Source organism: Ochotona princeps, chromosome 9 (genome assembly GCF_030435755.1).
Source record: "Ochotona princeps isolate mOchPri1 chromosome 9, mOchPri1.hap1, whole genome shotgun sequence".
In the NCBI taxonomy this organism is placed as follows: domain Eukaryota; kingdom Metazoa; phylum Chordata; class Mammalia; order Lagomorpha; family Ochotonidae; genus Ochotona; species Ochotona princeps.
In genome coordinates this window covers 42,775,714-42,800,770 of record NC_080840.1, presented here as the reverse complement: position 1 = coordinate 42,800,770, position 25,057 = coordinate 42,775,714, and the positions used below count along the sequence as shown (strand labels likewise).

The window sequence follows — 25,057 nt, the reverse complement described above, 5'->3', positions numbered from 1 at the left end:
CGTTTAATTGGTATTCCTTTATATGTCAATTGATTTTTTTTCACTTGCACATTTAAGGATCTTTTTCTTATGTTCAATTGAAGAGAACTTGAAGATCATGTGTCGTGGTGAAGATTGCTTTGATCAAGCCTGTTGGGAGTTCTGTGCCCCTCCTGGATCTTGTTTCCCAATTCTTTCTCTAGATTAGGAAAATTTTCCTTTATTGTTTCATTAAATACATTTGCAAACTCAGTTTCTTTTCCTGCACCTTCTGGGACTCCCATTACTCTTATATTAGGCCTCTTAATAGTGTCTTTCAATTCTTGAATACTTTTTTTGGCCTGATCCAGCTCTGTTTCCAGTTTTTTGTTTGCTTCCCGCTGATGACAGGAAATATCTTCCAATTCTGAGATTCTTTCTTCTGCTTGCTTCATTCTATTTTGGAGACTCTCCATTGTACTTCTAATTTGCTCTATTGTGTTCTTAATTTCTGATATATCGGCCTTGATTTGCTTTCTTGCTTCCTTAAATTCTTTGAACTCTTGCATGAGCTTCTCATTTTTTATCAGAAGCTTTAAAATGAGTTTTATGAATTCTGTGTCCCCCATTTTCTTGATGTCTTCCTCAGTTAATTCTGAGGTTGGCACAGGGTTTTGCTCCTTTGCAGGGGAGATTTCAGTAGTATTCATTGTGCCTTTGTCTCTTCTTTTGCTCTTGATCATTGTACTTCTGGTTATCAGATTCTTCTCCTTGGGGTAGGTTTCTAAGCTGTGTCACCCACAGGTCTACAATATGATTTTACTTATTGCAGTTGGTACACAACTCATTGCTTGCAGCCACTTGTGCCACAACCTCCAGCGAGTTCCAGGTCTGGGTTCTTATGTTAGATTTCCACTGTGGTCTCCACAGCCCCAGCTCCTGGCTCACCAGTCTCCACCTCCTATGATACCGTTCTGAGGCTGCACTGTTGTCTCTGCAACCTTTCTCCCACTTCCAGTTGGAGCAGGTCCCAGGATTAGAGAGATACCAGGTGTCTGATATAGTTAGGTTGTTGGTGGCTCTGATCTTGTCAGAACCTGTTGGACATTAGGTCTGGGTGCCACACGGACCTATTTTGACCCATATGATGCCACAGTCGGTATTATTTTCCTGCGGGACCAGTGCAATCCACGGAACTGAGTGAGTTCTTGCGAGCTCAGCACATGCGCACTTCACTGTTGTCCCCTGCAGTCCTAAAGCTATTGCCACAGTGGTGCAAAATGGCGCCTGACATACCACTACTAGAATTCTTGATCTGCTGGCCATCAGGTCTGAGGGTTATCCAGACCTGTCTTGGGTGGAACCTGTAGAATGCCATGTTGCTGCAGTTCACTGAGTCAGAAATGAGTTCACTCCCAGCTCAGCATATGCTCAGTCCTTTCCCTTGCCTTTGCCTCCTTATGCAAAATGGCGCCCAATTCAGTGTAGGGGGCTGACCAGGCTATGAAATCCATCCTGTTGAAAGAGCTGGCGTGGATTGGCTCATGCCTCCCTGGGTGGGACACAAAGATTAGTTACTCCTCACCATGGTGTTGAGGATTTTCCTGCACACCCCCCCCCAAAAAAAATGTTCTGCACCTTAAATGTCGACAAATATCTTGTTAGAGTTACAAGCCAGTCTAGATTATCCTAAAATCTGCCAAGATCAGCAAAATTATACTTCAACACAACAAATGGCTAAATACTAAAATGAAATAGACATGAAACAGCTGAATGGTACCTTATAGCCATTTTAAGGTATATAGCAGCCGGTCCTGAATATAAACTAAAAGTGAAATGTCAATGAGCTAATCATAGGTTGTGGTTCGGACTTTTTTTGTTTGTTTGTTTGTTTTGTTTTTTTTGTTTTTGTTTTTTGTTTGTTTTTTTAACATACTGGTTACTCAAAACCATGTCAATTCCATAATATTGCAAATTGCTGTTGATGTTATATTGGGACTCTTAATTGACTGGGATGATATTCTACCAGCTCTAACTTCGGACCAGAAATGGTCTTCCCAAGAAACTGTTCAACCCATCTGGACAATAAGTACCTGGACTCTATGCTTGGTATATGTTTGCAAGGAAAGAATCTTGATTGAATTTGAACTGTAATATTGCATCAAGGTGGAGGAATCCACCAGGGGGGAGGGGGGGGAGGGATGGGGGGATTCCCAGAGCCTATGAAACTGTCACATAATGCAAAATAATTAATATATATATATATATATATATATATATATATAAAGAAATCCATCCTGTTCTCACACTGGCCGTCTGAGATCTGCTATTCTGTCTCTGCTCCTGGTCAAATCAAATGGACCAGCAGGACGGACAGTTCTTTGTCTGGGTTCACCTCCCAAGCTCCCAGTGAAAGTCTCTTCCCACCTGGTTGCTGGTAGATTTCTGGCTGCTGGTGGAGTTCAGATCGCCGTTAGCTGAATGCTGCTTGAGTATCATTCACTGCAACACACCATTTTGTCCGCTGCTTTCCTGTGTCTGTCAGTCCCCAGGTACCCCTCTGCTGTTGTTGTGTCCTTTCCTATTTCCTGAAATATGTCCTTTCTGCTTCATCCTGATTAAATGTTTTTCTGTCCATTTAAATGTGTCCTTACCCTATTCCGCCATCTTGATTCTTAATACTCTTCTAAAATACACAGGGTGCTTTTGCTGAAGGAAGAGGCATAAAATGGTATGAATGATACAGATTAGATTTTGTCTAATACACAATTGAGATAGGGCAACCAATCTTTTACATTGAAAATGGGAGAAGACAGACTTGAATGCTCTATGTCTCCAGCCCATCTGGAAAAACGAGCAAGACTCATCCCTGCACCTCATTCTGTCAGTTCTCCACCATCACTACTTGTCACTTTTGTACCAAGGAATGGCTGAAACTGACAGAGTACAGAAATCTGCAGCAGCACAAATACATGCTCAGAATAGCAAGAAATGATTAACAGTGGCCTCTTTCAGGAAAAAAAAATTAGTAAAGTTGAATGACTCTCACTGTCCCATGATAATTGTTATTATTTTTTCTTCCTTATAAAAATAGTATTTTATGTTTCTGCACTTTATCAAAAAGTTGCAACAGCCTTTAAAAATATATCTTATTCACTCTTTCCTACTGTTTTTCAGAAAGGGAAAATAACATAATTTGTTCATGTGCTGAACTATTTCGAATATGAGTCAGTGCATAAATAATTTTTAATGAGACACTAAGGATATTATAGATGAAATTCAAATAAAGACTGGGTGATCTTTATGTTGCCTTCTACCTCAAGATTTAATTATGTTTATCCTAACTCCTTGCTTCCCTCCTTTCTTTCTTTCCTTCTTCTTTCCTTCTCCCCTCCTCCCATTTCTTCCTACAAATAATGACCAAATAACTAGTTTTTTAAAAAAAATCAATAAAAAGAGAATGTATGAGACCCTACCCTTAAATTCATTGCCTAGAACCTCAAATAAGCATGTTTACAAGAGATGATAGTAGCTGACATCAGTGCTAAGAATTTCACAGAGTTTTATGTCCTGGAGGATAAAGACAAGCTCAGTACTGGTTTGTGCAAGTTGAGAAAGCTTTATGACTTGAAGAACATTTTGTCCTGAGTCCTGCAATCTAAGTGTTTCAATAAGCAGAGGAAAGAATGAAATGAGCTGAGATACATGAGGCAAGAGTGTCAATGTCCCTGGAGAACTCAAAAGACAGCAAACAAAACCCTATCAGAGTGCACTGAGAGGGAAATCTGGAAAGAGGGCCAGGGGATAACGTCTTTTAAGCTTGTCACCACACACCTACAACTTCATTCAGAGATGGCCTTAGTATAAAAGTTTCCTTTCTCACTGTACTTACCTGAAAGGAGCTATTCAAACAAAGCTGCCCCTGGTTCTCATCCTATCTCCTTCCACAAATAGTATTCTCAGTCCTGCTCTGCACAGTACCTAGCTTTTGAATTATTCACAGATTCACTAACTTAGCTTACACTTCCTGAGATTTTTCTATAATCTTATGTTTGTCTTGTGTACACTGCACCTATGTGGGAGACCTGGAGGAAGCTCCTGGATTCTGGCTTTGGATTAGTTCAACTGTGTCCTTGCAACCACTTGGGGAGTGAGCCAATGGATGAAAGATCTTTCTCTGTCTCTCCTTTCTGTATATCTTCCTTTCCAATAAAAATTTTATTTCTAAATCCAACAAGCATGGGCTTTCATGTATGATGTGTGATCTTCTTGAGTAATCATAAGAGCTCACAAAAGGTACTTAAGGATGGGAAACCCTTGGTGAGTGATAGCAGTGGAGTGACTGAAGAGAAATTGTCAACCTTGCATCTGTTTAAGAGTTCCCTGCCCTACTAAAGCTTGAGGAAGCAGAGATGAAACAGTAGGACATGAGCCCTTTCCTACCAGAGAAGCAAAGTGGGGGCATTTACAGGTGACCAATCATCAAACAACTTTCCTTCTTCAACACTGAAATATCCTGAAACAAGCATTCTGCGTGCTGCAAAAATGGACATACGTGGGGCCTTCATCTTCTGTTTAAATTTCTGTTAATTTTTTTAATGATTTTAAAATTTGTATTGGAAAGGAAGATACACAGAAAGGAGATACACAGAAAGATCTTTCGTCCACTGGGTCACTGGACACAGTTGAACTAATCCAAAGCCAGAATCCAGGAGCTTCCTCCAGGTCTCCCACATAGGTGCAGGGTCCCCAGGCTTTGGGTCTACTTTCTCAGACCACAAGATGGAACTAGATGGGAAATGGAACAGCTGGACATGAACCGGCACCCATATGGGACTCCGTCAGATGCAAGGCGAGGATTTAGTCACTAGGCTACCATGCCAGGCCTAATTAATGTTAATTCCATGCATCATTTTCTGTTTCTTCATGGACAGTAATACATAAAATGAATAGTAAGTGAACATTTTGTTTACTTCTGTTAGATTAATATATCTGTAAACCTTACAGATTTCAAGTTCTAATTCTAAATTCATCACTTAGTATGATTTGCCTTGTGCTTTATGGTTTCATGATTAACACATTCATTTCATTTAATTTATTATATATGGAAATTTAACTATTCTACTCCAAGAACTATGGTAGTGGTTGAAAGCAAAGATGTAAGGCATTGGCCCAATCTTTGAGGAAACTCCACTGAAAGCTAGAGAAGTAGGATAGAAAACCCGCAGGTATAACTCTGTGTACTGAGCTAATACTTAGCTCAGTGTAATGAGCACCTTGTGAAAGGAGTTCAGAAAAGGAACAATTCCCCCCACCTGAGTCTTTAGGAAACACTTCCTGGCAGAAGTGATGCATTTTTTTTTTCAGTTCACCAGTTAAAAAGAGCAATGAACACCTATATAATTCTAGTCAGGATCAAGAGTTAGAACATCTGTCAGGACAGCAACAGATGAGAACACATCCAAGGCCAATGTGGACAGGGAAGACTTTGGACCTCAGTCTGACCACAGCTCTGCTATGTGGCCAAGGCTGACTTCAGTTGTGATGAATCCCACAGAGAGCTAACTCACTGATGCAAGAAAGCCCTTTCTAGGCTCCCCTGACCAAAGTGGCTCTCCTGCCCAGAGTCCCACCATTATTTCAGTGGAACAGAAGATCTTTTCCTCAGCACGTAGTAAGGAGACACTAAGGACTGTGGACTGGGAGGTGGCCAAAGAGTGCAAATGTCATCCCCTCCCCAATGTATTCAAGATTTTCCAACAGCCAATTCTAGCCAAAGTAGCTATATATTCTTTTCTTTTTCCTTCCACCTTATGGAAAAAATTATCTCAATACTTCTAAAAAATAAGCAAGGGGAGGGCAAAGGCTCCCAAATAGAAATCAGGCAGGAACATTTTCAAGGTATTGCTGCAGTGCTGACTCTAAGGAACATCGTGCAGTACCCTGTCTTCATTCCTTGCACTAATATGCCTCAGGGCCACTCTGCTATCTCACCATGACTGGGTTTTGAGATGATCAAGCTAGTCATGCTGCTCTGCCCTGACAAGTGAACTCTTTAAAATGTCACCTATTTCCATTTAACTTTTCAATTCCTGCATCCATAAATTCTTCTCCTATTTAGAGGTGCCCTGGGAAGAGCCGTTATTTAAAATAAATTGTTCTCACAAGCTCATGTCAATGCCATATCCCAAACCAGTCTGGAGTAATGAAAGACAACACCTAGGTGCTTTTGGCAACCCTCATCCTTTCTGTATTTCTAGATCCTCCTAGGTCAAGTAGGTTGACAATCTTACATTGAGTAATACATTAGGGGACCCATTCACATGGTGGACCAGATTAAATAGTGTTTCCCCCAAAATCTGCACACATATAGAATTTCAACATGAGACCTTACTTAGAATTAGGGTGCTTATGGATACAACTAAGTAGGCCATATTATAGTACTATTTGCCTGGTATAGGATTGGTACCCTCATAGCAAAGGAAGAAACAAAGACGCACACGAAGTCAGCAATGTGACAACAAAAGCAGAGGTTGTAGTGAGGCAGCTTCAAGGCTTGGAACACCAATAATCACTGACCACCACCAGGAGCCAGAAGAGGGAAAGAAGGATTGTTTCACTTCATCTCCATGCAGTGCAGTCCTGTAGACACCTGTGTTTCAAATACTCTCCAGAATTATGAAGGAAAAAAATTCTGTTTAACTCCACCAAATGGATTATTATCTGTCATGGCAGACACAGAAAAATGACATGAAAAAGTAAATAAGAGCATTTATATGAGTCCATAAAGCTGGTGAAATGCTTGCCTTATTCCATTCAAATTTTGCTTGCTCCAAACCTTGGATTGCCAGATCTTCTGTGAAGATGGCAGAAACTTTCAGAGGCAGAAAAAAGAGTATCTTCAGGTATGGCAGTAAAGCAAAACAAGACCATAAATATGTGGGTGTACTGTCGAGAGGAAAAGAAAAAGAAGATGCAACTGCCCGTGGGAAGCATCTGGGAGGCAGAGAAGTGCTCTCCATCTGTAGTTGCTCTAGTTGGTTTCTGAGAGGGAAGGGGCACATGGTAGCCTTTCCCTCTGCCCTAATTCAAAAGTGCTCCAAGGAACATAACCAGCTTTTTCTTCTTTTTCCCTCTGTAACATGTCCACCTAAGCATTTCTAACTAATTACCCACAAACAGCAAAGCCAGTAGCAGCTACCCCACCAGGAATTGGCAAAGACGTCCCATGCTCCCTGCTAAATGCTGTCTTGAGTTGTGTTTGTCTTCCTGGATTCAGTCTCTAAGATTCCAGTGCCTTAGAAAATGCTGTCCCTGACCTTCTACAAGCAGGGAAAATGTTCTGGAATAAAAAAGCAGACATAAGTAGCCTCAGAAAAGTCGATCAATCTTACAGAAAGAAACCTGTTGCACTGCCAATGTTTTATTCTTGCTATAACACTTCTGCCTCTTTAAGAATTAAGGAAGCAAGATCTGCTCTCACATTTTTACATACAGAAATAAGGAATCGTTTTTATAACATATTTTTTCAATTATATAAATGAGCAACAGCCATCACTTCTTCAGGATACACTATATACAAGCATCAAATACTAACATCTGAAATGTCAAGATGGAGCAAATTTTTACTTTTGATGTTTCTATATATTTCATAACTTTTCATGTTGAATCCATTGAAACTATCTAAAATATCATTTTCTTTCTTCCCTCCAGACAAGGCCAAGTACCACAGAACACATAATTGAAACGGTAGTTTAGAGGGGTATGGGCGGGAGCAAAATAGTGATTGATGGTGGTAGGGGCAACACTGATGGAGAGGACTACATGTGTAGGCCTGCACAGGAATGATGAGCTACTCTAAAGTATCCCTCAGAAAATTTTATAGTCAAACACAGTTGTGTTATTGGAACAAGGCAAAGCAGAAAGAGAAATATCTGGGGCCCAGAATTATGGCAAAGCTGAATCCTTACTTTGGAAGAACCAGGATCACATATCGGCACTGGTTTGTGTCCTGGCTGCCCCATCACCTGCCCAGCTGCTCCACTTCCCTTCCAATTCCCTGCTTGTGGCCTGGGAAAGCAGTAGAAGATGGTCCAAAGCCTTAGGATCCTCAGTAACCCTGTGGAAAATCCAGAATAAGCTCCTAGTTCCTGGCTTTGGATCAGCTCAGCTCTAGCAGTTGTGGTCACTTGAGGAATGAGGCATGGGATGGAAGATCTTTTTCTCTGTCTCCTTCTCTTTATAAATCTGCCTTCCCAGCAAAATTTTAAAATCTTTAAAAGAGAAATCCCTGAATAAAGCTTTCCCTAGATTTTTTGAATGCTGTAACAAACACTGCTTCCCCCAGCCCAAGAGGACTCTGTGCTACGTTGCAGGAACAGCTGGAAGTGATACCCGGGTCCCCATTAGTGGTCCATACCACTGATTGGATGGGGAACCTGGCCTACATGAAGGTCTGGGCCAGTTAGCTCAGGCACAGGCTGAATTGGAGGAGAAGCATGAAGGATGGCAGAATTGTGACAAAGAGAATAGAATAGGACAAGTATTTCTTGGGCAGAAAAGAGTATATTTTGAGGAACACAAAGAGAACAGAATTGTTCAAGACACAGGTAGTCTGATTTCACTAACATCTTGTAAATGATTATTATAAAGAAAAGTGGAGGGAAAATAGAAGGACCATAAAAGTCATTTTTGTATGCTTTTTTTAAGTAGGCAATGTTGATTGCTAAGGATGATTTTGGCTTATTCTTACTTAACTTATTTGAAAGGCAATGGTGGGGATGGAGAAGGAGGGAGAGTAAGAGAAAGAAAGATTGAAAAGCTGATTCAGGGATAAAGAAATCTTCCAGGTACAGGTGCAACAACCACCACAGCCTGTGTTAGACCAAAATTTAACCAGAAACCTGGAACTCAACCTGAATTCCCTAAGTGGATGGCAGAAAGCCCTGTAAATGAACCAACACCCGCTGCTTCCCAGGGTGCACATGAGCAGGAAGTTGGAATTTGAACTAAAACTGATATGTAAATCCAGATGCCTTTCTAAAAGGGATGTGAGTGTCCCAACCAGCATTAACTGCAGCGCCAAACACCCACCTCTGAATTTTTTTTAAACAAGAAACAGCTTACGTAAATTGATCTTTTTTAAAAAATGATTTATTTCCTTTTTTATTTGAAGGAATAAAGGGAAAAGAAGACAGGGAAAAAGATGTTCCATCCACTTGTTCACTCCCTATAATGTCCCAAATGATCAGGCGCCAGGCCAGAACTTTATCAGGGTCTCCCATGTGGGTGCAGAGACCCAGCATTTTGGCATCATTCACTGTTTACCCAGGCCCCTTAGCAGGGTGCTGGATGAGAACTGAAGCAGCTGGGACGCAAATTGGTACCCAAATGGGATCCCAGTATTGCAGGGTGGCTTAACCCATTACATCACAATACTGGACCCGACTTAGCCACTGCATGAGCTGGCAGAAGTTGGCACTGGGGGGCTAGTTCTGGCAAGTTAAACCACAGAACCACCTGGAGAGTGCATAATCTGGGAATGGGAGTGGCCTGGGAGGGAAATAATGGGCTCCTCTCTCTTGGGTTACCACCCCCCACGGGAGGGCACCTAAACTAGGGCAGGGGCTGGGGTGGCTAGACAGAGAGATACCCAACAACATTCGTGAAGGCTGGATAGTTGAGCTTGCTAGATGGAACAAGGTTTTAATCCATTGACATGTATGAAAGCAGAAGGGGATGTGGGACACACTGGACTAGTCTGCCACATATACTGGCAAACCAGGGTAGGGGGCGCACCTGGTGGGGGTTGTTGTGGGTCACTCCGACTAGGCTGCAGCTCCCACTGGTTTATGTGAGGGCCGAGTATGTGCTGGGCAGAACCAGGCTGGACTGCAAACACCCATTGGTTCCAGTGGAAGATAGGGATGGAAACAGAACCAACCCAGCAATTGCAACCACCAGCTGATCGGGGCAATGGACTGTGCCGGGCCCTGTGCTTGCTAGTAACACAAGAATCTGGTCTGGGAACACCTCAGACAAAGTTTCTTTGGGGATCCCCCCAATCGAGCTTCCTGGATTCAGAACCCTAACCAAGAAAAGACAGAAGACAGAAAAAGTCAATCAATCACCTCAGCTATATGTTGGCAATGAAAATACTGGGCAAATGGAGACTCTATGATGGACTATGTCAATCAGTGGATTTTTCAACGACCTCATCGTGCTTGGAGTGGTGAGAGCGGCAGCAATTCAGAACTGTTGAACTATCAAAACCACTTGAGCAAGACCCTCGGAGCATGCCCCACATCTGGGACCTGGGGTGGGTGGGAGACTGGATGGGTCTTCTCCCTGAAAATCCGCTTTTGCATCAGATATATTAAGGAAACAATACGAAATCAATTGTTTTGCCCATCTTCCTGTAGTGCTTGAACCTTTTTACCCTAATTATGTCAAGATTGTCAAAATAAATAAATAAATAAATAAATAAATAAATAAAACTGGACCCGAAATACAATTTATAGAGCAATGTTCTCTCATTTTTTCTTATAGAATTTTGCGATAAAATTACACAATGAAATACTAAAGAATAAAATGAAAATAGGACAAAGGAAAAATTAAATACAAAAACAGAAGGAGAAGTCAGAATGATGCTTTTTGGTATCGTAGTACGATCAGCTTAGAAGTGTGAACAGGGTGGACTGCAGAAGAAACAATGAAAAGACAATTACAGACCCACCACAATCTAGTCTTGATGAAAAACTGGCATGGAGTAAAGCAGAGATAGTGGGAAAGGATGAAATAGACACTGGAAAATAAATGGGTCAAATTATGACTAAACTGGTAAAAAGAGGACTGGGCCCCCAGGGCTCTCACTGCCCCTTTTCGTGCACAGGTATCTCTGATTATGTTGATGTCTGCAGTTCTGTGTTGCACAAAACCTTATTAATTTTTACTCCACTTTTTACTTAGCATTTAAAGTCACAATTTTGTTGGCAATGCCAAAACCATGTCCTTGAATTTCCCAATGCCCCTCTTTTGCCTTTGGTTTTTGCTTCATTTCCTAGTAGTTTTCTATTTGCGTATAAGGCTATACAGCAGCTTACAACACTGAAAATACAAAATTTCAAACTGAAGCAGTTTCTCATTCCCATATCCACAAAAGACTGGATTTTAATGCAGAAATCTGTTCATTCTCAGCCTCGTTCATGGGTCCGTGACTGAGATCAAACAATAAACACAGACACAAATCTAACTGAAGCTGGGGTTTCCTTGACATAACAGGACTCGGCAAAGATCTAAACAGGAAAGCTTCTTGCTGTGGAAGCAACCAATAGCTGCTTGAAGTGCTAAGGTGAAGGCTGTGTTGAATTTCTAATGAGATTTCAGGAAGGAGGATATGTGAGAAAGGCAATGTGGCCAGATTAAGAATGGAGGGGGATGCTACTGCAACTTAGATCTTGCCGGGCTGTCAAAGGAAAGCCCAATTTCAGATTGTGATCCTTCTCTTTCTTACATTCTGCTCCGAAAGTTGTTCTATCTAAAACTTTCCATCCTTAATTCCCCTATCAAACTGTTTTAATGTTATAGCTTCACTGCTGCAAAGATATTTTTAGACTAATATTCTACTTAGGTAATAATTTCCAGTATTTTGAGCCTATGTGACACACAAAACATTGTGATAATAAGAAATTACAAGATGAGCTTCCTTGCAACATTTAGCAAAAATAACTCAGTGACGCATGATATAGACTCCTCAGTAGCCCAGTTTTGTACCAAAACTCATGTGTGCATACACACACATGCGTGTGCACACACACACACACATACACCCCCTCATCACCCACAGTACAGCACATTCCTGTCAAGTGCCCAGAGGCCAGCATTACCTTTGACAGGTGAAGATGGACTCAGTTGCGGAATGAGGCTCTCTGACAACCACCTTTTCACAGTACCAATACTGAGATTCATCACGGGCCTCACAGCGCAACAGCACCTTCTGCAGTTTCCCAAGAGACACTGCTGCGACTTGAAATCTATCAATCTAGTTAGAAGACATAAAACTCAACAGAAATAACTACCATCCAGCACATGATCAATAAGGCAACAATAATAGCCCAAGGACTGCCAAAAGCAGCACAACACTTTAAGAGATAATATTAGCATCAAAGGGAGGAATAAAAAATAAGCAAACTACATTTTATCTATTAAAATACATTTCTGGTTACGTGTTCTCCCACCCCCCCCCTCTTACTCTTTCTCTCTCTGGCTTTATTTTCTCCATTTGCAGTACCATCCAGTGCGACAAACCAACCAACCCCAACATAAAGGATTTTTCTCTGTTCTAGACCCCTACCCGTGAGGAATAGTGCATGAAGTCATCAGGCAGTAGCCAAGAGGCATGATGCATAGCACATTTCTCTCCCATGAATTCTAACTTACTGGGTGCCACAACATAGTTTCTCTTCCTTCCTTCAATAAATTCTTACCCTGCATCTTCCTCTATACATAAAAGTAGAGCATATCCTTGGGTTTTCTGTGCAGCATTCTGGAATCCTCCCTCCTAAATATTTTGTCGTGTCAAAAACATAGAGACATTTCTGGAGAGATGCAGGACCTGAAGTCAATGCAATGCTGATTGGATTAAATAGAACTCCTTCACACATCACTTCCTCATAGGTTTTTGTTGCTGAGAATAATCATCCTGGAACTGTCTAAGGAAAGGGTCATGAATTTAATTAAGACTGGGAAGTTCCCAGAAATGACAGTTGATTGTTAGCCACTGTAACTGCGCTTGAAGGTAATATATGAATCCAGTGTTGCTTGTGTTACCTGCATGGGATGGACTGTCTTAATTTCTGCCTGCATTGCTACCACGTTAAATTTCACCTCAATATTTGAACATGACTTGTGTTTTATTGTTGGTTTCATGGTAGTGATGGAGATTTTCCTTTGCTTAGGTCAGACCAAAGGCATCATTAGTCCCATTATGACGTTTGTGTAGCTCAACGATAGTAGCATGTGCCTCCTCTCAGTGTGCCTGGACAGTCTTACTGTTACTCTCCTGAAGTTCCAGAGTGCCCTTGAGAATGCTCACCGACACAATTCTCCTTTGTGACACATACAAATGATGTCGCATGTTGTGTCTTCAAGGGTCCATTTTTTTGATTCATTTGTTGCTGTACTAGATAGTCTAGGAATGCTGATAATTTTCTTAGTGCAAAATTCTTAAAATTATCTGATATTTTCATTGCATCACATGGACTTTGGAAAATAGTTTAAAAAATATAAAATCTAAAATGAACCAAAGCAGGCATTTAATTTAGTTAAGACACCTCCATCCCACACTGAAACACCAGGACTCAGCTTCAGCTCCTGACTGCAGCTTCCTATCACTGCAGACCACGGGAGGCAGCAATGATGTTTTTAAAAACTGAATTTTTGTCAGTCATCTCAGAGAGTAGGTTTCATTCCTTGTAGCTACCAGAACTGAGAAAAAGAACCAACAGCTCTCTACCTCATCTCTCTGTCATTCTCTATTAAAAATTGATATTTAGCTAAGAAACGAACCAGGAAAACAAAGAACGTTTATATTTTGATTTTAACTTTCAGAAGTGAAAACACCAAATTCACACCTCTCTTCTTTTACACTAATTTCAATTATACACTTTATATGATAATTGCAATTAAAGCTTAACAACTTTACGTGATGCTTTGCTACTGCATGCTTGTACCCTAACTAGTAGTCAGCCAGAAAAGAGAACACTTTCACCATTCACCATTAAATGGGAGCAGGAAAGGTCTGGAGTTGATGTCAGGTTAGCTGGGTTCCTTGATGCATAACTTTACTAGTCACCTGACATAATATTATAATACTATATCTGGAATTTTGTTCTCTGCTCAAACTTAATAATTTACTTATGAAAGAATTGATAGAAATAGTTTTGTCTTTGTGTCATCCAAAGCATATTTCCCATTTGTTCTGATTATAGCTTTTGTGAAATCTACAGTGATAAAAGTTTGAGAAACAGTACTCTCAAACTTATTTTACAAATCTTCCTTCCCAAAAACATACACTTACGTATTCAATCTTCAATCTTATTTTCAGAGGCCAAAACATTACCTTCTTTCCATATATGACAAAATAATGTTAAAACATAACTTGATTGAATATCTATTCAATTAAGTTCTCAACCATCTAACACAAACACTCATGCTTGTATATAAAGGACAAAAGTATGAACATAATACATTTAGTTCCATTGAAGGTGTTTAAAAGAAAGGTGGTTGTGTAATATAAACTATCCTACAGTGGCCCTTCTATAATCTGACCTTTTAGAACAATGCTTTGGGCCCAGCACAGCAGCCTAGTGGCTATAGTCCTCACCTTGCATGAGCCAGGATCCCAAATATTGGCACTGGTTCATGTCTCAGCTGTCTCAATTCCCTTCCAGCTACCTGCTTGTGGTCTGGCAAGCGGTAGAGGACAGCCAAATTCCTAGGGATCCTGCACTCACCTGGGAGACCCAGAAAAAGCTCTTGGCTCCTGGCTTGGGATTGACTGAGCTCCAGCTGAGCTCTGGCTCATGCAGCCACCTGGGGAGTGAACCAGTGTGTGGAATTTCTTTCTGTGTATCCCCTTCTCTCAGTACATCTGACTTTCCAATACAATCAATAAATCTTTTAAAAAAATAATGCTTTGTGGCATTCAGTCCTAACAGAATATGTTCATATATTTTCTCCTGATATCCTTTCAATTCATTTTATTTATTTTCTTTATGCTCTCACTATTTTTGCCAGTTCTATGGAGCTCTCGTATCTAGCAGTTCACTTCATGCCTACAATATCCACAGTTAGGCCAGAGCCAGGAGTTAGGAATCCAATCCAGGTTTCCCACAGAAACGACAGGGATCTAGCCACCTGGACTCTCATCTAGTGCCTTTCCACGTTTGCATGATCAGGAAGCTGGAATGGGGAGTTGAAGCTGGGAACTGAATCCAGGCATTCTGATACAGGATGCAGTTGTCTTATTTGCTGAGTCAAATGCCCACCTTATGATTAATTTTTAATATTTATTTCTTTACTATGTAATTCATTTTTAGTTAAGTGTGCCCTATTTTTCTCTCAAGAACAACTTCCTAAAACATATCTAGGAAGTCAGATCATGAAATTTGTGGTAAAGTTGTCTGGAAACTAAAGCTTGAACAATGTCAGGTACCTTTTAGATTTAAAATCACACATAAGGGAGGCTGCAAGGAACCTGGAGAGTTATTTCAATGGACTCACCTGTCCTCTTTGAAACTTGACTGGCATGTTAGATTTGTGTAGCAGTCTAAGGCCAGAGTCTCCTCTGTCCCCAAAGAGACATAGCAAAACCTCAGACTCTGTTTCTGATTGCTTTAGTGGTCCGGTGTAAACATCAACCTGGTATTTCACTACTGATAAAACAATGGGAGAGAAAAAAAAGAAGAAATATGTTGTCTTGGAGTTCCTACAAACAGAAACAAGATCTGAGGGTATACTTGGGCAATGGTAAATACATCGTATGAGAATTTGCCTAACCTGAACTTTCTGTGTTACACACTGTGACCCTGTAGTTATTAGATGTAATTACAAATAAGCATGTTAATACATAAATGTCAAGAGGATTTATATCCCTTTTCCTATAGAGACATAAAAGATTGTTTAAAAGCTGTTCTTATATATGTGAAATAGAATATGATGTTTAGTTTTCAGTGGCAAGGGTAACAATGTTTTTGTATACCATGCTCAAAATTTAAACTGATACAAGGGTTGATAAAGAAATCAATCAAAAATGAGGTGATGGTCTCAAGTGGACAGCTGGCCTACAGCAAAATCAGACAAAACATGGCCCTGACTTTTGTTATCCCTCCCAGCCTCAACATCTGGGATGCCAGCTGAACCACGACAGTCACTGTGAGATACCTTGAACCCAAGATTCACGAGGTTCTCCCACTGTGATTCTGAAAAAATCATTTACCAATTGGTAAAACCACTCTTAAACATAGAAAAAAACAATATGTAGTTAGTTAAGCAGCAGATTTCAGCAACTACAAAACAGCTTTATGATCTATTGAAAAGTCATACACACATGGGAAAATGGCTTGTCCTTCTTTAACTACAGGAAGCTCACAGACAATGTCCCCATCTGTTTGAATTCGAGAAAGCCAGGCATTTGCTGCAAAATCTAGAATCTTCTTGCTCCTCATGTGTTGCATAGTCACCTGAGATTAGAAGAAACAATGGTCAGATAGTGTGATTTTCAATTCCTTGTAGAAGTCAAATCGCAAAAATATACCGTGAACTCCCATGGTTGTGGGGGTGGTTAGTAGCAGCAGTGTTGTCACTATTACTTGCCAAAAGTACCGTGTTAAGTGATTTATTTTAAATATCTTTTAAGCATCACCAACTACGTTGCTAAAATTCTTACAGTTTTATAGATAAGAAAAGGGAAGTATGGAGAAATGAAACACTCTAAAGGGAAACTATCAATTTTGCCTGTAGCACTGACCAAACAAGTGATCTACAGTCGAAATACAGGAGATTTTGTGTTCATATTAGTCACCAGGGAAGGCCACACAGCAGAGTATTTTAAAATGTCTCCTGCCCTTCAAGTGTATTTATAACACCTTTTAAGTGTATTTATAACTTCTGCTGGCTGAGGATAAGCCCCCAGCAGTCAGAGTCCAAGTGCCTGCACCTGCAGCATGTAATCAATTGCCTTCACTTCCCTGCCTAGTGAGTTCTCAGAAGACCTTTTGTTACCCTTATAGAGCTCTTTCACACAAAAGCCCCTTTCCTCTTATCTTCTTCATGTCAGACTGGTAGAGACATTCCGGAAGGAGTTTTGTAACTGCCATCCCTCCTAACTCAATGCCACTGGCCTTCTCCTTTTCTGAACTAGTAAATCCTCTGAATAAATCTCTGTCCTTTGTCAGTTTCTCCAGCCACCTAGCCTGAGGAGCAGGTGGCTAGTCCTACCTGTCAGGAGCTCACTGTCATTTTCTATAATTCATGTGCCTCTCCAACCATTGCTTTAGAATTCTTCCACAGAAATTATTCTGAAGCAGAAATCTGATGTCTCTGCACATTGCTTACAACTTTTTAAACAGTCCTACAAATAGTAAAATAAACAAATAATAAATAAACCCTCAACAGCAAGTCATTCATGATTGATATTCACCTTGTTAGATTCTTTCTCTTACATCCTATATTCTAGTTGTACTGATTTGTTCATGATTTCACTGCTGGCCATATTACTTCTCAGAGTTTCCACACATACTTGTCTCTCTACTTAAAACAATTTTCATCTAAATCACTACTACAATGAATCTGAATGTATTAATTGTCTTATTTTCTAAATGAGAATAATCATCATTATTCATGGTTGCTGTACAGCATGGAAACTTCATAACATTATATGTAAAAATTAAAAATAATGACATGTAAACAGGCTGGGAGCAATGGTGCAATTGGCTAAACCTCTCCCTTCAAATGCAGGAATTCCATATTGGTGCTGGTTCTTGTCCCAGCTGCTCCACTTCCCATTCAGCTCCCTGCTTATGGCCAGAAAAAGCAGTGGATGATGGCCCAAAGCCTTGGAACTCTGAAACCCATGTGGGATACCTGGAAGAAGTTCCTGATTCCTGGCTTCAGATCAGCTCAGCTCTGGATGTTACAGTCACTTAGGGAGTGAACCAGTGGATGGAAACTCTTTCTCTCTGTCTCTGCTTCTCTTTGTAACTTTATCTTTCCAATAAAAATAAACTGGGTCTTTAAAAATGTGTATCCATTTGCATAAATTATCTTAATACATCATTAAAATATTAGCCAAATGTATCTATGTATATAATAAAACTAGAAGAGGTTAATGTCATATAATCTACTGAGAAATATGCTCTGCATGGGCCATATTGTACTTTTCTAGCAACTGGATAGAAAACTCAGATCACCAAGAGAAAGAGACTGTTCATAAAAACTCATACTAGTTTCAATCAGACACATTATTCAAAATTATTTGGTTAAGCATAAGAAACCTCAAATGACCCAGGCCATCTGGAAGCTCAGAATATGGGCTGCTTACTTGGAAACTGGAGAGGAAGCAGTAGTGGAAGAATATAAATAATGATCTCCACTCTGCTGCTGGGGTCCAATTGTAAGGGTTATGTTGTTGGTAAGAGTTCAACAGTGAGGGCCCGGCGGCGTGGCCTAGCGGCTAAAGTCCTCGCCTTGAATGCCCCGGGATCCCATATGGGTGCCAGTTCTAATCCCGGCAGCTCCACTTCCCATCCAGCTCCCTGCATGTGGCCTGGGAAAGCAGTCGAGGACGGCCCAATGACTTGGGACCCTGCACCTGTGTGGGAGACCCGGAGGAGGTTCCAGGTTCTCGGCATTGGATTGGCGCATACCAGCCCGTTGCGGCTCACTTGGGGAGTGAAACATCGGATGGAAGATCTTCCTCTCTGTCTCTCCTCCTCTCTGTATATCCAGCTTTCCAATAATAATAAAAATCTAAAAAAAAAAAAAAAAGAGTTCAACAGTGAGAGGAGTTGTTTAATCTTTTATTTCTATTCCTGAAGTCCACGACGATATTTACTACTTTGCTTTACTTGAAAGACAAAAGAGTTAAGTTACTTCTTAAGTTTATAAGGGAACATACTCCTCAAGAGCCAACAAACAAAAGTCGTAGACCAACAGAGTTGACCAAGAGTGTAGGGGAGTTCCCAAGCCCTGCTCCATGTATGCAGGCAGATGTCTCTGTGAAGAGGCACCCTGACGCTCAACCTCATGGGGCCAACATTTCTGACCTGGATATACACAAACATGGCATGAACAGGCTTAGGAGTTTAAAGAAAACTGTCTCTACAATCAACTCTTCATAGATGGTCTGGGAAGTATAGACACAAAAACATGTAAATAGCATGAGACTCCATAGAAGTAACACATCAATGAACACTTACCAATACCACACAGAGAGCTACTTTGAGGATTTGTGGCATTCCTATAAATGAAGTCATAAATGAGTAAATGGATCCTGTAGATTATGGATTTGAAGGCTTCCTCATGAAATTCAAGGTTGTTTTAGGCCATTCTATGTAAAACTACAGTGGGTTCTTCCTCTGGTTTCTGAAGCACCACCAACCCCTCAACATTAAGACCAAGTGCTGGGCCCAGTGTGTTAGTTCAGTAGCTAAATCTTCACCTTACATGTGCCAGGATCCCATATGCCTGCCAGTTCATGTCCTAGATGCTCCACTTCACATCCATATCCCTTCTTGTGGCCTGGAAAAGTAGTAAAGGATGGTCCAAGGGCTTGGGACCCTGCACCCATGTGAGAGACCCAAAAGAAGCTTCTGGCTTCTGGCTTTATTTAGACTCATCTCTGGCCATTGCAACCACTTGTGGAGTGAACCAGTTGACAGATCATTCCCCTCTCTCTCTCCTTCTCTCTGTATATCTGCCTTTACAATAAAACTAAAATAAATCTTTAAAAAATGAAAAGACCATGTGCTGAGGACAGAATCTCACCAATGACTGAAGTGAGCATCCTTGAGGGTAATGGCTCTATATGGTTTTCCTTTTACTTTCAAGACCATGACACCTCAAAATGGGAAAACAAAACAAAAAAATCAATGTTATATGCTCTCTCTAAAGCAATAAAAGAATAGAGCAGTGCTTTTCAACCACATGATAGCTTTGCCCCCTACTAGACAGGTGGTGATGTCTGGAGCCATTTTGGCTTTTACAGCTTGGAAAGCAAAGCAGCAGCTCCTGACATTTGGTGTTTAAAGGTTACAGCACATAAGACAGTTCATAGGTCAGCAACACACCACACAGAATTATCTGACCTCAAATGTCAATAGTCTCAAAGTTGAAAAATCTTAAATACGGTATTCATTTCTTATGTATAGGGGAAACATTTCAATACTCCCATTAGGTTCCTGAAGTTATGGTTAAGTACTGAATCTTTAGATAAACTGTACTTTTTACCCTGATAAAAATTAATTTACTAATCAGTAAGGAATTAATGAAAATGAGAAATAATAAACTAGAATAATTACAGTATTTGTAATAGAAGTTGCTTAAAATCTATGAACAGTTTTTCTCTAAAATCTTGCAGTTATTATTTTCACATCATAGTTCATTGTACGTAACGAAAACCACAGCAATCCAAAACCATGGATAATAGTAAATTATTACAATTATTAAAATCATGGCTGCATCATTACAGTGACATAAGCTGATAAAGACAAAGGGAAGTATGCATGTATGCATGATTTAATTTCCAGTTGTGTTTATTTCTGTTTTTACTTTCACAGAAAATATTTCAGCTCTTAAGTAAAGGAGGGTAAAATTCCTGGAGGACTGTAACGCAGGCCCAACAATTCTGTGGTTAATAAACATAACCCAGTAAAAGACTGTGGCCAGTAAAGCAAACCTGAATGTGGATCAAAAGACCTTGGTTTATGTTCTGCACTGCTGCTTACCAGGGTACAACTTGCACATAATGACCTGTGATCATCATGTCCTTATGTACAAAGTTAGCACTGTAACTCATCTCGCCGGGATGAAGAATTAAATGAGTCGTTTATGACATTTTTGTAAAACACGCATCATCAGTCATAGGAAATCATTTCTCGAAGCAGAGTTTTCTCAGGCATAGGTCACAATACCCAGGAAGACTGCAAGGACACTTCATTTCATAACAATTGTTTTTCCTGTCTCACTTCTTTTTTAGGTCTGTATGCTGGCAGTGTGGAACCAAAGACTTCTCAAAGTCTCAATTTACTCATTTGAGAAAATAACATATTAGTTATATTGTAGTATAAAATTAAAAGTGATCACATAAACCCTCAGGTGTTAATGCTGATTAACTGTTGTTAGTAGCAGCAGCAAAAGGAAACCATATGGGACTGTGTCGTGGTACAGAGACTTTGCTGCTTGCAAAACCAAAATCACGTGTCAGAGCACCATTCCAAGTCCAAGCTGCTCTGCTTTGGATCAAGTTTTATGCTTCTATATCTGGAAAAAATAGAAGATGGCCCAAATACTTGGGCCCATGCTACCCATGTGGGAAACCTGGATGGATTTCCTGGCTTTAGTTGGCAGGCTGGCCCATCCAATTAAATAAATGAATATATGTCATAAATATACAAAACAAAAAAATTTAAAAATTAAACATCTACATTAGAAATCAGAATTCTTAACTATTATTTGGGACTGTGGCTCCTCGTGCTGTAACAATCTCCTAGAGAGTGCACAAGGAAAACTGTACTTTTATAATCTTCCCTTGCATAGATGAACTGATCAGGACCATTTGGGAAAACACAGCCCCTTCACACCTCCTCCTCTATGCCAATCTGAGGTAGATTCTCTTCCTTCCTCTCTTCTGGGTCCTTCCAAGCATTCTGTCAAATGGTTCATAAACAAAAGACAAACCTCCAGAAGAGATCGCCAAGCTCTTTGAAATTCTCAAACTATTCTCTAAGCCCTTTCCCCCACTCAACTCATTCCCTGAGTGAAGTTCTCTAACAATTAACCTTCTGGGTCCCCAACCACTAGTCCTTGACAGGGTTCTCCAAGACAACCCCCATTCTGGACCTTTGAACCTACAGCAAGAATCCAGAAAAACGATGATATCCATTCCTCTCTCAACTTCCAGTGCCGATACCACTCCAACTTCTCTCCCAGGCTTTACCTCTTCTGCTAATGCTCTCTCCCATGCCTGTTTCTGAGCTGTCTTTAACGTTTATTGTGCTGTGTTTCATTTTAATCTTGATCAAGATCATACTAATTGGAAGGAGGCTTTCATTGTGGCCAGAACACTCAAGGTGATGAGGAAAGAGTGGGTTAGTTAATACTCCACTCTGGCCAGGCTCTACATCTTTTTCTTCTTGTTAGGACTGAGAATAAATGTGATTAATAATCATCAGTGATTACCACCAACTATACCTGTATTCTTGTTTGCTTTATAACCTACCCTTCACATATTTCACTTGATGCTAAATTTATCTTTGTTTAGACAAGAAGTGATATACAACCAAAATTTAAAAAAAAAACACCTTGTGATCAGAGAGTTACACACATGACCAGTTGCCTGTTGGACATCACACATAAGATAAATGATGTATTTAGGTTGTAAAAGTTTGATAAAAAACACTTTTAGGGACCCTACTGTGAAATCATAAACCTTTGATATATAAAACAAATTGTGAAATACTTTCACTGTACATCATATTTGCACAATTTTTCTTAAATATAAAAGGTAACCCAGTCACAAACATCAGTTGGACACAAAGGTTTTACTATACTCTGCAAGGTCTGATAGTGAAAAGAGGAAATGAGTGTTAACATAACATTTTCCTTCTGGGTTCAGGAATATGAAACTGTATTAACACTAAAATATGTTTTCAAAGAACCCTTGAAGTGCTCCTTTAAATCAGATACAAAGTTGAAATTTAAGTCTTCTCATTTCTCACCCCATGCTTTGTGCTGACACCCTATTTATTAAAAGGACCATACAAGGAGGATCAACCATGGTATTTACAATTGATTGAGGGACTATCAAATGCATGAATTTATCTTTGGTTCAAATAAATCGGTGCAACTTTGAGACTGTTCCTATAAACTGCTGGAGTCTTTTGAGATTAAATATTTGACTGGAGATTTTGTGAGAAGAAGCTGGTGCTTCCTGCTGCTCACTGAACTAGAAAATCCTCAAAAACAAACTATTTTTCTTACTGCATTTCAGTACATGCTCTTTCCCTTCAGTAGTTCTTTTCTGGAACCCTAAAGTGAAGTAACTAAAAATGAAAAAAGAATTGGAAATACTTACAACTTGCCTTAAAACTTCAAACAAACATATAAACCCAGTTTAACCAACTTCAAGAATAAATGGATTAGCCAAAGTCAAGGCTACCTGGAGCATATATCAGATAAATTAGCAGAGCAAGTGAATGGGCTCTAGTCTGTGTCATCATTAACTAGCCTCTACCTAGGATGTTTTTTCATAACCAACAACACTTGTTGGCGAGGTTGCGGGGAAAAGGGATCCCTACTCCACTGCTGGTGGGGCTACAGGCTGGTACAGCCTCTATGGAAATCAGTATGGAGAACATTCAAACAACTCAAAATCAACATACCATATGATCCAGCAATAGCACTCCTAGGAATATATCCAGAACACTTGTTTTATGAGAAACCAACATGCACTCCTATGTTCATAGCAGCACAATCAGTAATTGCAAAAACATGGAAGCAGCCAAAATGCCCATCAGCAGAGGACTGGATAAGAAAGTTATGGTTCATCTACTCCATGGAATACTACTCAGCTATTTAAAAAAACAAAATGCAGTTTTTTGTGGCCAAATGGGCCCAACTGGAAACCATAATGCTAAGGGAAATGAGCCAATCCCAAAAGGTTAAATACCACATGTTTGCCTTAATTTAAGATGATATGATGTTATGTATAACATGTTATGTATGTTATATGTTGTGTATAAACTAAAATTGAAGTATAGGTGAGGTGGTCACAGAAGGTAGTTAAGAACTCGCATTTACTTTTAACATATTGGTTACTCATTACTATGTCAATTAATTCCATAATGATGTACATTTTTGCTGATGGTATGTTGGAGCTTTTAATTGACTGGGATGATACCCTGCTGGCTCTATCTTCAGACCAGAGAGGGTATACCTAAGAAGCCGTTGAACTTGACTGGACAATAAGATGCTGGACTCTATGTTTGGTATATGCTTGAAATGGGGAAATCTCAACTGAACTTGAACTATGGTTATGCAACAAGGTGGAGGAATCCACTATGGTGGGAGGGTTTGGGGAGGGGTGGGGAGAATCCATGTACCTATGAAACTGTGTCACATAATATAATGTAATTAATGAATTAAAAATAATAATAAAAAAGATGCTTTTTCATAGCTCAACACACACTATGGCTCAGCCATGCAAGATTAAACCTCATGGAGGGCAGCGAGATAGACATGCATGCACCCGGATCTCATATAGGCACCAGTAGTGTTCTGGATGCTCCACTTCCCATTTCTGCTCAATTGATTCAGATTGAGGAAAAAGCAGGTTGGATGGTGCAGTCAAGAGTTCTGATGAATATGATTTCATTTTTCCACAATTTATGAAATAGGACAAGTGCCGTTGAACCCCACCTTATAATAAAGAATTACAGAAAAAAGAGGTAACAATTTCTAGAAATTAAAGTTTTTCAAGTCTTTTAAGCTCAATTCTAACACTACTTAAAAATAAGTTTTTGTTTTTCATATTATTGATTTTTTATTAATTTACTGACTCAAAAGTTCTTCAGGGCCCGGGGGCGAGGCCTAGCGGCTAAAGTCCTTGCCTTGAAAGCCCCGGGATCCCATATGGGCGCCGGTTCTAGTCCCGGCAGCTCCACTTCCCATCCAGCTCCCTGCTTGTGCCCTGGGAAAGCAGTTGAGGACGGCCCAATGCATTGGGACACTGCACCCGCGTGGGAGACCCGGAAGAGGTTCCTGGTTCCCGGCTTCGGATCGGCGCGCATCGGCGCACTTCGGCCCGTTGCGGCTCACTTGGGGAGTGAAACATCGGACGGAAGATCTTCCTCTCTGTCTCTCCTCCTCTGTGTATATCTGGCTGTAATAAAATGAATAAATCTTTAAAAAAAAAAGTTTTTCAGTTCTTTAGCAACACATTAGTCATTTAGCAGCATGTTATTTAACCTCATGTCACAGATTTTCTGCTTTTCTCTCTGTTGGTGATTTGTTTTATGGCTTTTCATTTAAGGGGATGTATAGTAACTGTGAAATAGAGACTATCACATCGACATGTGAAGGTACAATGCAGTGTGCATCTCTACTCCCAAATAACAGAAAGACTGCCAATGAACCTGTTAAGTATACCTTGTCAATATACTAGATTTTCCACCATTGTCCATACCTACAATGTCATGATATACTTAAATAGCAGAATGTTAAACTTGTAACTGGTACTAAAAAAGGATTATACTACTGTAATAATACTGGAGAAAACAGTTGGTGGGAAAATCAAGAGGGTGGGAATGTTCGGGTGGAAGAT

General features: G+C 40.1%; 1 protein-coding gene across 1 annotated transcript in view; it reads right to left on the bottom strand.

Moving 5' to 3' along the window:
• RP1 (RP1 axonemal microtubule associated) overlaps positions 1 to 25,057 on the bottom strand; it is a 280,642-nt gene that overhangs the window by 88,894 nt on the left and 166,691 nt on the right. The window contains exons 20-22 of the mRNA XM_058668634.1: positions 16,067 to 16,199; positions 15,241 to 15,392; positions 11,844 to 11,998 (exon numbers count right to left, since the gene is read on the bottom strand). Coding sequence (XP_058524617.1) covers positions 11,844 to 11,998; positions 15,241 to 15,392; positions 16,067 to 16,199 — 440 coding nt within the window. The remainder of the gene's footprint in view (positions 1 to 11,843; positions 11,999 to 15,240; positions 15,393 to 16,066; positions 16,200 to 25,057) is intronic.